This window comes from Pongo abelii, chromosome 2 (assembly GCF_028885655.2).
Source record: "Pongo abelii isolate AG06213 chromosome 2, NHGRI_mPonAbe1-v2.0_pri, whole genome shotgun sequence".
NCBI lineage: Eukaryota > Metazoa > Chordata > Mammalia > Primates > Hominidae > Pongo > Pongo abelii.
Genome location: NC_085928.1, coordinates 175,712,955 through 175,724,487, shown reverse-complemented (window position 1 = coordinate 175,724,487; position 11,533 = coordinate 175,712,955). Strand labels below are relative to the sequence as shown.

General features: G+C 31.9%; 1 protein-coding gene across 2 annotated transcripts in view; it reads left to right on the top strand.

Annotated features, from left to right (window-relative positions):
* The first annotated feature begins 457 nt into the window (after positions 1–457).
* BCHE (butyrylcholinesterase) overlaps positions 458–11,533 on the top strand; it is a 68,288-nt gene continuing 57,212 nt past the window's right edge. Inside the window, exons 1-2 of one of the 2 annotated variants that reach the window (XM_054550474.2) lie at positions 458–593; positions 6,858–8,382. In XM_054550474.2, the coding sequence (XP_054406449.1) occupies positions 479–593; positions 6,858–8,382 (1,640 nt within the window). In that variant the 5' untranslated portion in view covers positions 458–478. 2 annotated transcript variants of the gene reach the window in all.

Here is an 11,533-nt window from a genome sequence, read left to right as displayed (position 1 = left end):
TTTTGATTTACATAGCTTATATCTAGAGCATTCTGTTTCTTATTTTCTATTTTACTATCTTCTCTAACTACATAATTAGCACAGATTGAAGCTATAATGGATTTTGATAATAGCACTTCTTTAGAATGATGTATACATCTTTAAATCTTAAGACAAGCATAGGAAATATGTATATTCTTAAAAAAAGGAAATTATTTTTAAAGTTTAGTGTTAAAAGAAACATGCATTTTCTGTTACATTTCAGATTATTTTAGTTAAAGAGCCTTCTATGCTTTTTTCTTCATTCTTAGAAGACTACCTGCGATTGTAAAGCATGCATCCTGTAATACTTCTGTAAATGAATCACTATTGCATTTATACCATTAGCCTCTGAACAGATGTCAGAAAGTAAAGATTGGCTGCCTCTAGATCAAGTTGCTGCTGCCAACTCTCGCGAGCTTTGTCAGTAACAGTTGATTGTTACATTCAGTAACACTGAATGTCAGTGCAGTCCGATTTACAGGCTGGAGCAGAAGCTGCATCCTGCATTTCCCCGAAGTATTACATGATTTTCACTCCTTGCAAACTTTACTATCTTTGTTGCAGAGAATCGGGTAAGTTGCTCTGAATTTACATCTTCGTGTAGAGATCCAAGTTACTGTAAAGCTCATTCTGTGGGATGAGAGTGATCTCTTCACGTGTTTGTTGTGTCCCTTTGGTGCTCTGTGGGGAACAGTTACTGAAGCTCGCAAATGGGACAGAGGAAGTGAGCCAGCAGGCACATGCATCAAATCTTCCTATTATTCAGGGAACGCAGACTTTGTTTATTTAACTGCTGAGAAAATAATGAATTTATTCAACTCTGTATAAAGGACCATAGCACGTGTGGAATCACTGTGATATTCTTAGTGAGTTTCCTAAAAAAAAACATTTCATACTGGCTTACCCTTAAATGCATTGTTTATTGAATCTCTGTGTAATCTTTGATTAGTCTTACTTTTTTTTTCTTTTTAAATGGGATAAAGTTAGTAGTTAACTTATTTTTTCCTGAACAAAATACTTTTCTAAATCAACATTTTGTCACCTAAAACTTTAACAATTGGCAAATGAAAGGTCTGTTTATTTTATGTAAATAAAAACAAAACCTGTTTTCTAATTTGATTTACAGTGATTTATGAACATGTCCCCTTTGCCCTTTTTGTTCCCTTTTTATATGTTTGTTTAAATTGTAGCAAATATTTTACATTTGCTATTATTTTACTATTATAGAAATAGTAAGCAAGTATACTTTCTGCTCATCCTATAATCTTGTAAAACTATTATTTTGATACATCAGTTCCACTTTAACCAGAGAATTAAATATTAAGGATTATAAAATCTATCAATGATTAAAAGTAAACTGAAATGTGATTTCATTGTTTATGATTTCTATTTATTATATACTTTTATTTTATGAGTATGTCTTCTACATTTTTATGAATATATTTCATGATAATAAACTCAATTAGGAGCTCCTGTCACTAGTCTGTGTAATGCCTTCCTTAATATAAACTATCTCATAGTTACAATAAATACAATATAGTTTACTTATATAAGTAGTTACTTTGTTTAAGGATAAGCATGAGCTTTTAAAGTGTGACTTTAACATTTGAATAAAAATCTTCAGAATTTTCTCTGGATATAAAATAAAGTAGCCTTTTGGATGCCAAATAAATTTCTAATTGGGTTATCAAAGTTCTGTTTTGTTCTCATAATCTTTTGTTGTTGTTGTTTGTTTGTATTGTCCTAGTTTTTTAATTGTAAAAATATGTTTGGGATGTATTCCATATTTCATTTTTATAAAACAGAAGCTAATAATAGCTAAATAAGTCACATCTTATCTATAAATTTGGTTCCTTCTTCGAGTCATTTCTTGATAAGTATAATATATATTTACATTGAATATTATCTTCATTTCGATGGTTTCTTGCCAGCATCTGCTCATTCTTACCAAAATTAGACGGTCCCAGATGTTAAGAGAATTGTAATTGAATAGATAGCAACCTAAGAAAAGATTTAATTTTCAAAGAAGACTCAAGAAATCGCTCTAATCAATGTTCAAATTATTCACACAATGAAGTTTGTAAATGTTCTTCCTAATTGAGGACAGATACACATCGTAAGTTTCTTATATCTAATGTAGTGTCTTCTATATGTATACATGCCTAAAGCATAGCTGAAGAATCCCTGAAAGACAGTGATGTAGTCTATTTATAATCAGACTTCCTCAATTCCCCACTTCACTTAGTCTGCAACAAAACAAGCTTTTTAAGTTTGATATAAAGACGTCGTTGTTCCAATTTCTTCAAATACATTTAAGAGCGCTTGTTCTAGACCATATTAATATTATCTAGATGGCTGTTTCTCTACCATTTTAAGAGGGTTTATTTCCGAGTAGAAATAAATATTTATTTAATTGTAACTTTTTAAAAGATAGGGAAATTATACACAGGGAAAATATTTTGAATATTTGCTTGAACATCTTTTAAAAATTCTTGGCTTGTCCATTATTTTGAAAATCTGATTGATATTCAAGTATCCCAAATAAATAGCTCTTTATACAAATTATTTTATCACACTCACATCTTATAATATAACATTTAGTATTTTTTGTTAAAATCAGCTAGGGAATTTTGATAGTACTTTCAAAATTGAATTAAAAATACAAAAAAAGATTAGTCACCTTTTTTATTTGAAAGTTATTGTTTTAACAGTTTAGCATTTTCAAAAATTGCCAGTAAATTTTCTTAATTCCAAACAAAAACTCAGTTCCTCAAAAACTCAAATTCCTCAAAAACTCAATTCCTCAAAAACTAGAATTGTCTCAATTCCAAACAAAAACTCCTGTCTTTATTTCCAATATTAAATACTATTTTGATAAGCAAATTGATCTAAATTCAGATACATAGCTGTACTTGTGAAAATGTGCCCCATGTTTATGATAATGTTTATGATACTATGTTCTCTCAGAATCATATGAGACAGTATCCAATTGCACCAGAATTTATTAAAAGAAAAATGATCAAACCTGCACGGTTGTGCACATGTACCCTAAAACTTAAAGTATAATAACAATAAAATTAAAAAAAAGAACAACGATAATGTTTTGTTGAATATCCTAATCATTAATAAAAATTTTGAGATATAGACTCAATATTTTTATTATGTTTTCATTTATTTCTCTTTTGATTGCTCAATTACATGATAAACATATTAAAATTTTTAAAGTCTTTTAAGGCAAAACTACAGAGTAGCATGTTAGAATAGATAATACCAGATTATAAAAAGGGCAAAGTGATGCTTATTTAAAAAATAAAGTACTGCAATTAAATATAAAAACATTAGCCTACGATACACTAACAGTGTGTGAACATCTGCATATTTTTATATTAAAGTACACATTAAATAATATGTCATATAACACTCTGCAACAATACATATGAATTGGCATTATATTGTCATTCTTGCAATGAATGCATACTTACAAGGATTGCTTTGATTGTTACCAATTACATTATTTGCAAGTTGATGACTCAGATATCAAGATATCATTATCAAAAAATTAAAGACTTTAATTCATACCATATTGTTATATAACAAGATCTACTCAGCATAAAATATAAATATAAACATAAAATAAATTTTGTATTAAATCAAGTTAAGTGACATGGGAAGATATTACAGCCATTTAGATGTTATAGCAACTGTTTAACATAAACAATGAAACATCACATTTCATAATTACACAAAACACAAATACAGTTTTGTAGCAACTGTAGTACTTGCTTTGCAATAATATAAACTGTTTGTAGAACAAGTTTGAAAACTATCAGAGAACAAAATTTACTTCAATTTTGTGTTTGGTTTCTAAAGACAAACTAATATTCAAATAAAATCAAGGAAAAAAATAGATGATTTTTACATTAGACTTAGAACATTGACTGAGCTAGGCAAGAGGGAGAATGGGTACAACCAAGGATGATGCGATTAATTAATTAAATTGCAGCTTAGAACGAACCGCCCAATCAGCTTTGCACCTTATTCACTTTTTCTTCCCAGAGGATGTTTTCAAAAAAGAAAATAAAAAAATCATACTAGCACTTTGTTTTTCTCCAGATGCTCTCCTGCATTTATTAAAGAGAAAGGGATTAGCAGTTATCAGAAAGAAAAACGAACTGAAGCAGTAGTGCCTCTAAAACTTTGATTATGTCTGAAATGTTATTAGTGTCAGGTAACAGGAAACTTTAAGTCATTGTTATATTTTACTTATTTATTTACTGTGATTTATGATACAGTCATACAATACATAATGATGCTTCAATCAATAATGGTGGTCTTATACAATGATAATATAGTATTTTCACTGTACCTTTTCTATGTTTACATACACATACAGTTACCATTTTCTAACAATTGCCTACAGTATTCAGGAACATGTCGTACAGATTTGTAGCGTAGATGCAACAGCCTATACCATATAGCTTAAAGGTGTGGTAGGCTATGGCATCTAAGTTTGCGTGAGTACACTTATAATGTGTGCACAATGATTAAATCACCTAGCAATGCATTTCTTAGACTGTATCCCTGTCAATAAATGGCATATGACAGGGATACATTATATAATAATACCTAAATTATATATAATAGCACCTAAATATCATGAATGTAGAAATGCTGCTAAAAATATATTTTAATTATGTTTTATTGATCTTAGCACACATCTAATTGTACCAAACATAACTGAAAAAATAATCTTGTGGCTTGACTTTTTTAAAACCTTATTATTATATCAGTCATTTTATATGTAAATATATACGCATATACATATGAATATTGTTAGATATAGAAATAGATATATCCATTAAGTATCAAGCCCTGAACCAAATGCTCCAGACCATGGATTAATAAATTCAGATATTTATTGGGACAAAAAATACTTGTAGGTCACTAGATATCCTATGATCATTGGTAAATTAGGCTGATTTGAAATATGATATCCTAGGTTTGGGACATAGGCATTAGAATAGTTATTTATTCTCTTTCTTTGAGAAAATCTAAATTAAATAAACAAAGAAAAAACTAATACAAATGCTTAGTGTTTGTAGGATTCGTTTATTGGTTGTGTAGGTTGGATTACAGCAACCTAATTACAGCATGAGAAAAAATAAAGGGAAGACTTTGTACGTTAATGGATCTTTGTTATTATTATGTGAATGAGAATCAGTATTTGTAATTGACTATTTTAGTCAGGTTTCTTGTATTTATATAAACACATTAGTTCTTTTATGGCCGGGCGCGGTGGCTCATGCCTGTAATCCCAGCCCTTTGGGAGGCCGAGGCAGGCAGATCACTTGAGGTCAGGAGTTTGAGACCAGCCTGGCCAACATGGTAAAACCCCATCTCTACTAAAATACAAAAACTAGCTGGGTGTGGTGGCATACACCTGTAATCCCAGCTACTTGGGAGGCTGAGGCAGAAGAATCACTTGAGCCCAGGAGGCAGAGGTTGCAGTGAGCCGAGATCACACCACTGCACTCTAGCTTGGCGACAGAGTGAGACTCTATCTCAAAAAATAAAAGAGACATTAGTTCTTTTAAATGATATTTGCATCACATTTTGCTGTCCCTCTTTGTCACAGAGTTTCCAAATCTGATTTTTAATTTCTTTATTGAAAAGAAACTCACATCTGCATTATGAATTTCTGATAAAACTTAAATATCTTCTAATAGTCTATGTCATCCATTAAATATTATTTCATAAATGTCAAATACTTATGATTTTGTAGGTCACAAAGATTATTTTTGCTTCTGCCATGTGGCCCAATAGTTTCTAAGCTTTGATCCTCTAATTTCGGTCATTTTTTTCACTATAAAAAATACAAATAATTCTGACTGTGCTAACACATTTAGCTTCACTGGTTGCATATACTTTAATCTGTTAACAAATTGCTATAACAAATATTAATACATATCAAGTAATACTGAGTATAAAATTCCTCTTAAGCCACAATCTTCTCCCAGACATTATAAACTAGCCCCTGGTTCTCTCTGTCGACATTATAAATCTGGTAGAGAGTCCCTCATGTTTATTAAATTTTAGAGAAATTACCTGGAATATATCCTCAGCCTTCACTCTTTATTTTTTCCATAGCCCTTACTAGTGGTAGCATGTTTATTAGTTTTCACAATTTGTAGAATAAATGGTGACTACCATATATTTGTTACTTAATATTCTGTGAATAAATTGTCTAAATTCTCTTCAGTTTGTATAATAGGATTGTATAGAGGAAGATGTCACTTGGCAAAAGGGACTACAGAAAAGACAAGGAAAACAGAAAAGGACAATAATGACAATCTATTGATCCTTAAAAGTTCTTAACCTACTTAACAATTCTGCCAAGAACCAGCCAGCCATGATATTTCAGAGAATATATGAACTTGTATTTTCTCCTCTTACCAAGGCAGAAATTATATCTGATATAGGTAGACTACTGTTTACTGCTTTTTTGGTGGAGCTGTACATATAGTCAGAAGTAACATTAAATTTGACTAGGACAAACATTCTATTTAAAATACTAGCTCTTCCTTACAAAGATTTGACAATAAATATCCCTAAAATAAATATTTTAAATTTTCCATTCCACTATTTTTTTTCTAAATCGAAAACTAAAATATCTCTGTTTTCTATTTTTTCCTATGTAGGCCTTTACAGAAGCAGGTTTATTTGTTTTCATAATTTGTAGAATTACTAACTACTATATTTTAGGTAATTATCATCAATAAAGTATAATATGCTATATGCAGAAGGCTTATAAAACATTATACTTACCTCTCTTTCAGAAATCAATATGCGTAGCAAAGTCACAATCATATGCATCAGATTTCTCTTTTGGTTTCTTTTGCTCTGCATGCTTATTGGGAAGTCACATACTGAAGATGACATCATAATTGCAACAGAGAATGGAAAAGTCAGAGGGATGAACTTGACAGTTCTTGGTGGCACGGTAACAGCCTTTCTTGGAATTCCCTATGCACAGCCACCTCTTGGTAGACTTCGATTCAAAAAGCCACAGTCTCTGACCAAGTGGTCTGATATTTGGAATGCCACAAAATATGCAAATTCTTGCTATCAGAACATAGATCAAAGTTTTCCAGGCTTCCATGGATCAGAGATGTGGAACCCAAACACTGACCTCAGTGAAGACTGTTTATATCTAAATGTATGGATTCCAGCACCTAAACCAAAAAATGCCACTGTATTGATATGGATTTATGGTGGTGGTTTTCAAACTGGAACATCATCTTTACATGTTTATGATGGCAAGTTTCTGGCTCGGGTTGAAAGAGTTATTGTAGTGTCAATGAACTATAGGGTGGGTGCCCTAGGATTCTTAGCTTTACCAGGAAATCCTGAGGCTCCAGGGAACATGGGTTTATTTGATCAACAGTTGGCTCTTCAGTGGGTTCAAAAAAATATAGCAGCCTTTGGTGGAAATCCTAAAAGTGTAACTCTCTTTGGAGAAAGTGCAGGAGCAGCTTCAGTTAGCCTGCATTTGCTTTCTCCTGGAAGCCATTCATTGTTCACCAGAGCCATTCTGCAAAGTGGATCCTCTAATGCCCCTTGGGCGGTAATATCTCTTTATGAAGCTAGGAACAGAACGTTGACCTTAGCTAAATTGACTGGTTGCTCTAGAGAGAATGAGACTGAAATAATCAAGTGTCTTAGAAATAAAGATCCCCAAGAAATTCTTCTGAATGAAGCATTTGTTGTCCCCTATGGGACTCTTTTGTCAGTAAACTTTGGTCCGACCGTGGATGGTGATTTTCTCACTGACATGCCAGACATATTACTTGAACTTGGACAATTTAAAAAAACCGAGATTTTGGTGGGTGTTAATAAAGATGAAGGGACAGCTTTTTTAGTCTATGGTGCTCCTGGCTTCAGCAAAGATAACAATAGTATCATAACTAGAAAAGAATTTCAGGAAGGTTTAAAAATATTTTTTCCAGGAGTGAGTGAGTTTGGAAAGGAATCCATCCTTTTTCATTACACAGACTGGGTAGATGATCAGAGACCTGAAAACTACCGTGAGGCCTTGGATGATGTTGTTGGGGATTATAATATCATATGCCCTGCCTTGGAGTTCACCAAGAAGTTCTCAGAATGGGGAAATAATGCCTTTTTCTACTATTTTGAACACCGATCCTCCAAACTTCCGTGGCCAGAATGGATGGGAGTGATGCATGGCTATGAAATTGAATTTGTCTTTGGTTTACCTCTGGAAAGAAGAGATAATTACACAAAAGATGAGGAAATTTTGAGTAGATCCCTAGTGAAACGTTGGGCAAATTTTGCAAAATATGGGTAAGTGCTGATTTTTGTCATTGTTCTCTGGCTTGGTTTGATCTGTTTGGCTTAGCTTTGCTTGGTCTCTGGGGTAGACTTTAGTATAAAGACACAGAAATGTTTTAATTATTTGTTCTATTCGTACGAAAGCTGATTTTATTTTTTCTTATGAAGTGCATTTCAACTCCGTGTGTCAGAGTGTTTAAAAGAAATCATCATCATAGAAATTTTATAAAAAATATCTTCTGATTTCATCTCCAAAATATTTCAAAGTATTTCAACAATGTTAGACAAAGTTTTTATAGAAAAAGATGCTTAGTTGGAGAACTAAAATTAATGTGAGAATACTTCTTAACCTGCAAGTTTACAACGTTCACAGATTTACATCAGAGTAGGACTATTTCTTCCCAAGCTCTTCAGCTTGGTACCATGATACCTGATACATGAAGTAATATATCTCTGCTTAGGAAATTGAAGGGACATGATGGTGATGCAGTTGGCCCTCAGATTACCCAAAATACACAACATTTGCCATTGTATTGTTTGGTTTTTCTTTTTTCCTAATAGGCCTGATCAGATTTGAGGCAGCCTGTGTTTGACTGGGGCCATGAGGGTTTAGCTAAGCCGTTCTCCACCTGAGCAGTCTTATGGATGACATTAGATAATCAGAGACATTACAAAAAACGTATTTCCCCCATATATTATAAGTATTGTGATATTGTGTCCCCAAGAGTCAGAAAAAATAACCATTTAGAATATATTTTCTAAATGTGTGTGTGTATCTATAGAAAATAAAGTAGTTTTTTTTTTCTCCCACTACATTTGTAAACCCAAATCACATTTTATACATGGGAGTAAATTGCACCAATGTGAATAATTTAAAAAAATAGAAATTTAGAAATTTATTTATACAAGAAGTGTTTACATCAATCATAAGTTGACTGATGCAGTAATTCAGTCTATCACACTATCTTTTATAACTAAACAAAACGCTGATAGTTACATTATTGCTTTCAGGTGTTCTTTTCCACCCTCCATTTGGAATTCTTTGTATGTCATGTTACTGTATGTATGTTTCTACAATATCAATTGTACAATTCTTTTCAAAATCGTTTAATACTTATTCACTGTGGATAAAGTTATAATTCTTCCACCTAGCATTAAAAGGCCTCTATAATCTTGCTGCAACTCACATTACTCAGTAACACCAGGTTCTGGGTAAGCCAGTTATCTCACTAATACCAAAGATTCTGAGCTTAACTGAAGCTTAGAACTTTCTTCTCGCAATGTGCCCTGTTTAGAACACCTACTTCTTTCCTCTTTAATGACCAAGTCCTACTTTTTTAAGGTCTTAATCTACTACACATCTCATGCAGCATTTCTTTAATTCCTAGAGTTGCAATTGCTTCAGACCTCTTGTTCACTCTCACAGAAGTTGACTGTAACTTGTCTATTTCCTCTTTCATTGTAAGCTGTTCTTCCTCAACCATACTAAACTACGTTCTTGAAACAGAATCTGTGGTTTTGATTTGGTATTCATTGAAGTACTATGATGGGTATGTATCATATTTAACAAATATTTGGCTAATGATTGAACGAGAGCTGGTAAAAGATAGTATGAGTAAAAAATATTATATTGCCTTTTCAAGATATGTGGGTTATTATATTACCTGTAGCTGTAAAATATTTTATTCCTTCTCAACATCAGCATAAATTTCTGCTCAAGGAAAGAAGGATCAGCTTATTTTTAGAGGTATATTAGAATTACTTATATCTCATTCTGCTCTCTCCCTCGAGGCTTTATCCATATTACATCATTTATATATGTTTTTAATTCTTTCTTTAAATTCTAGGAACTGTAAATCATTTAAGGATTTAAGGATGATTTTTGAAATTATTGAAACCTAAAGTTTTCAAAGGACTTCATTTTTTTGCAGTTGCAATCATTAAGGAATTTATATTTTCTCATTTCACAATGGAGAACACAAAGAATCAGATGTGTTAAATGCCTTGTTTATGGCACCCATATAACAGACCGAAGAAGAAAATCTTTGACACTTAATAGGATTATTTAATAATTATTTAGTTAATTATTAATTAATTAATAAGGTTATTTAATATTAACCTTATAATGGGAAATAAATAAAAATTGACATTTTAATAATAATCATACATATATGTTATGGAGATCATAAGCTATAAACAGTTAAACTGTAAAGTAGTGTAGCAATAACAAGATGTTATTTTAGTAATTTTATTTGCAGACGATATTCGCACAGTTGAACAGAGGTAATAACATTATATATTTGTGTTAAGGGTTGATTTGATGTCAAGCATAATGTTAATATCCTGATGTTCATTATCTATTTTCAAAGTATACATGTGAATTAATATAGAAGTTTGAATAATTAAGTGAACTGCAGTGGAAACAAAGTTGATAACTGTTAGGTCTGGAAATCTATCCACGTCTTTCTGACCACAGACTTGATGTCCCAAATCTGTAATTTCCAAGGGCAAAGACTTTCCTCCTAGGCCCCTTTCTTTCTACCCACCAATGACATTTAACAATGTCTGGAAACCTTTTTGAGTGTCAGTACTAGGGATACAGATGATACCAGCAAGGTAAAGGCCCAGCATGCTGCTAAACACCCTGTAATGCACAGGGTGGCACTCCACAATGATATAGTTATTCATTCCAAAATGTAAATAACGCCAAGGTTGAGAAACTCTTCTAGTCTCTACTTCCTCAGAACTTCAAAATGTCTTATTAAGAAAGTAAAAGTAGAATTGGAACTGTAATCATCATTTAGGAAAATGAGTTTTCAAGTTCATGATTCATGAAATGTTTTAATAAATTCTTCTTAATTAGTAAATCTATGTTTACTATTTATAATCTTCATTGAAATATAATGTACATACTGTAAAAATATACATAATAAGCATAAAGATCAGTAAATTTTTACCAATATGTACAACTCCATAAAGATAAAGCATAATTCCATTGCCTCAGAACACAGTCCCCCCACCTCTTTGCAAACAGCCTTCTTACTCCCCATGTCCAGTCAATCACTGATTCTATTTTTATTACAGATTAGTTTTACTTTTTCTAGAGCTTTATATTCATGGTATCATAGCCTATATAATCTTGTGTCTCGCTTCTTTTGCTCAG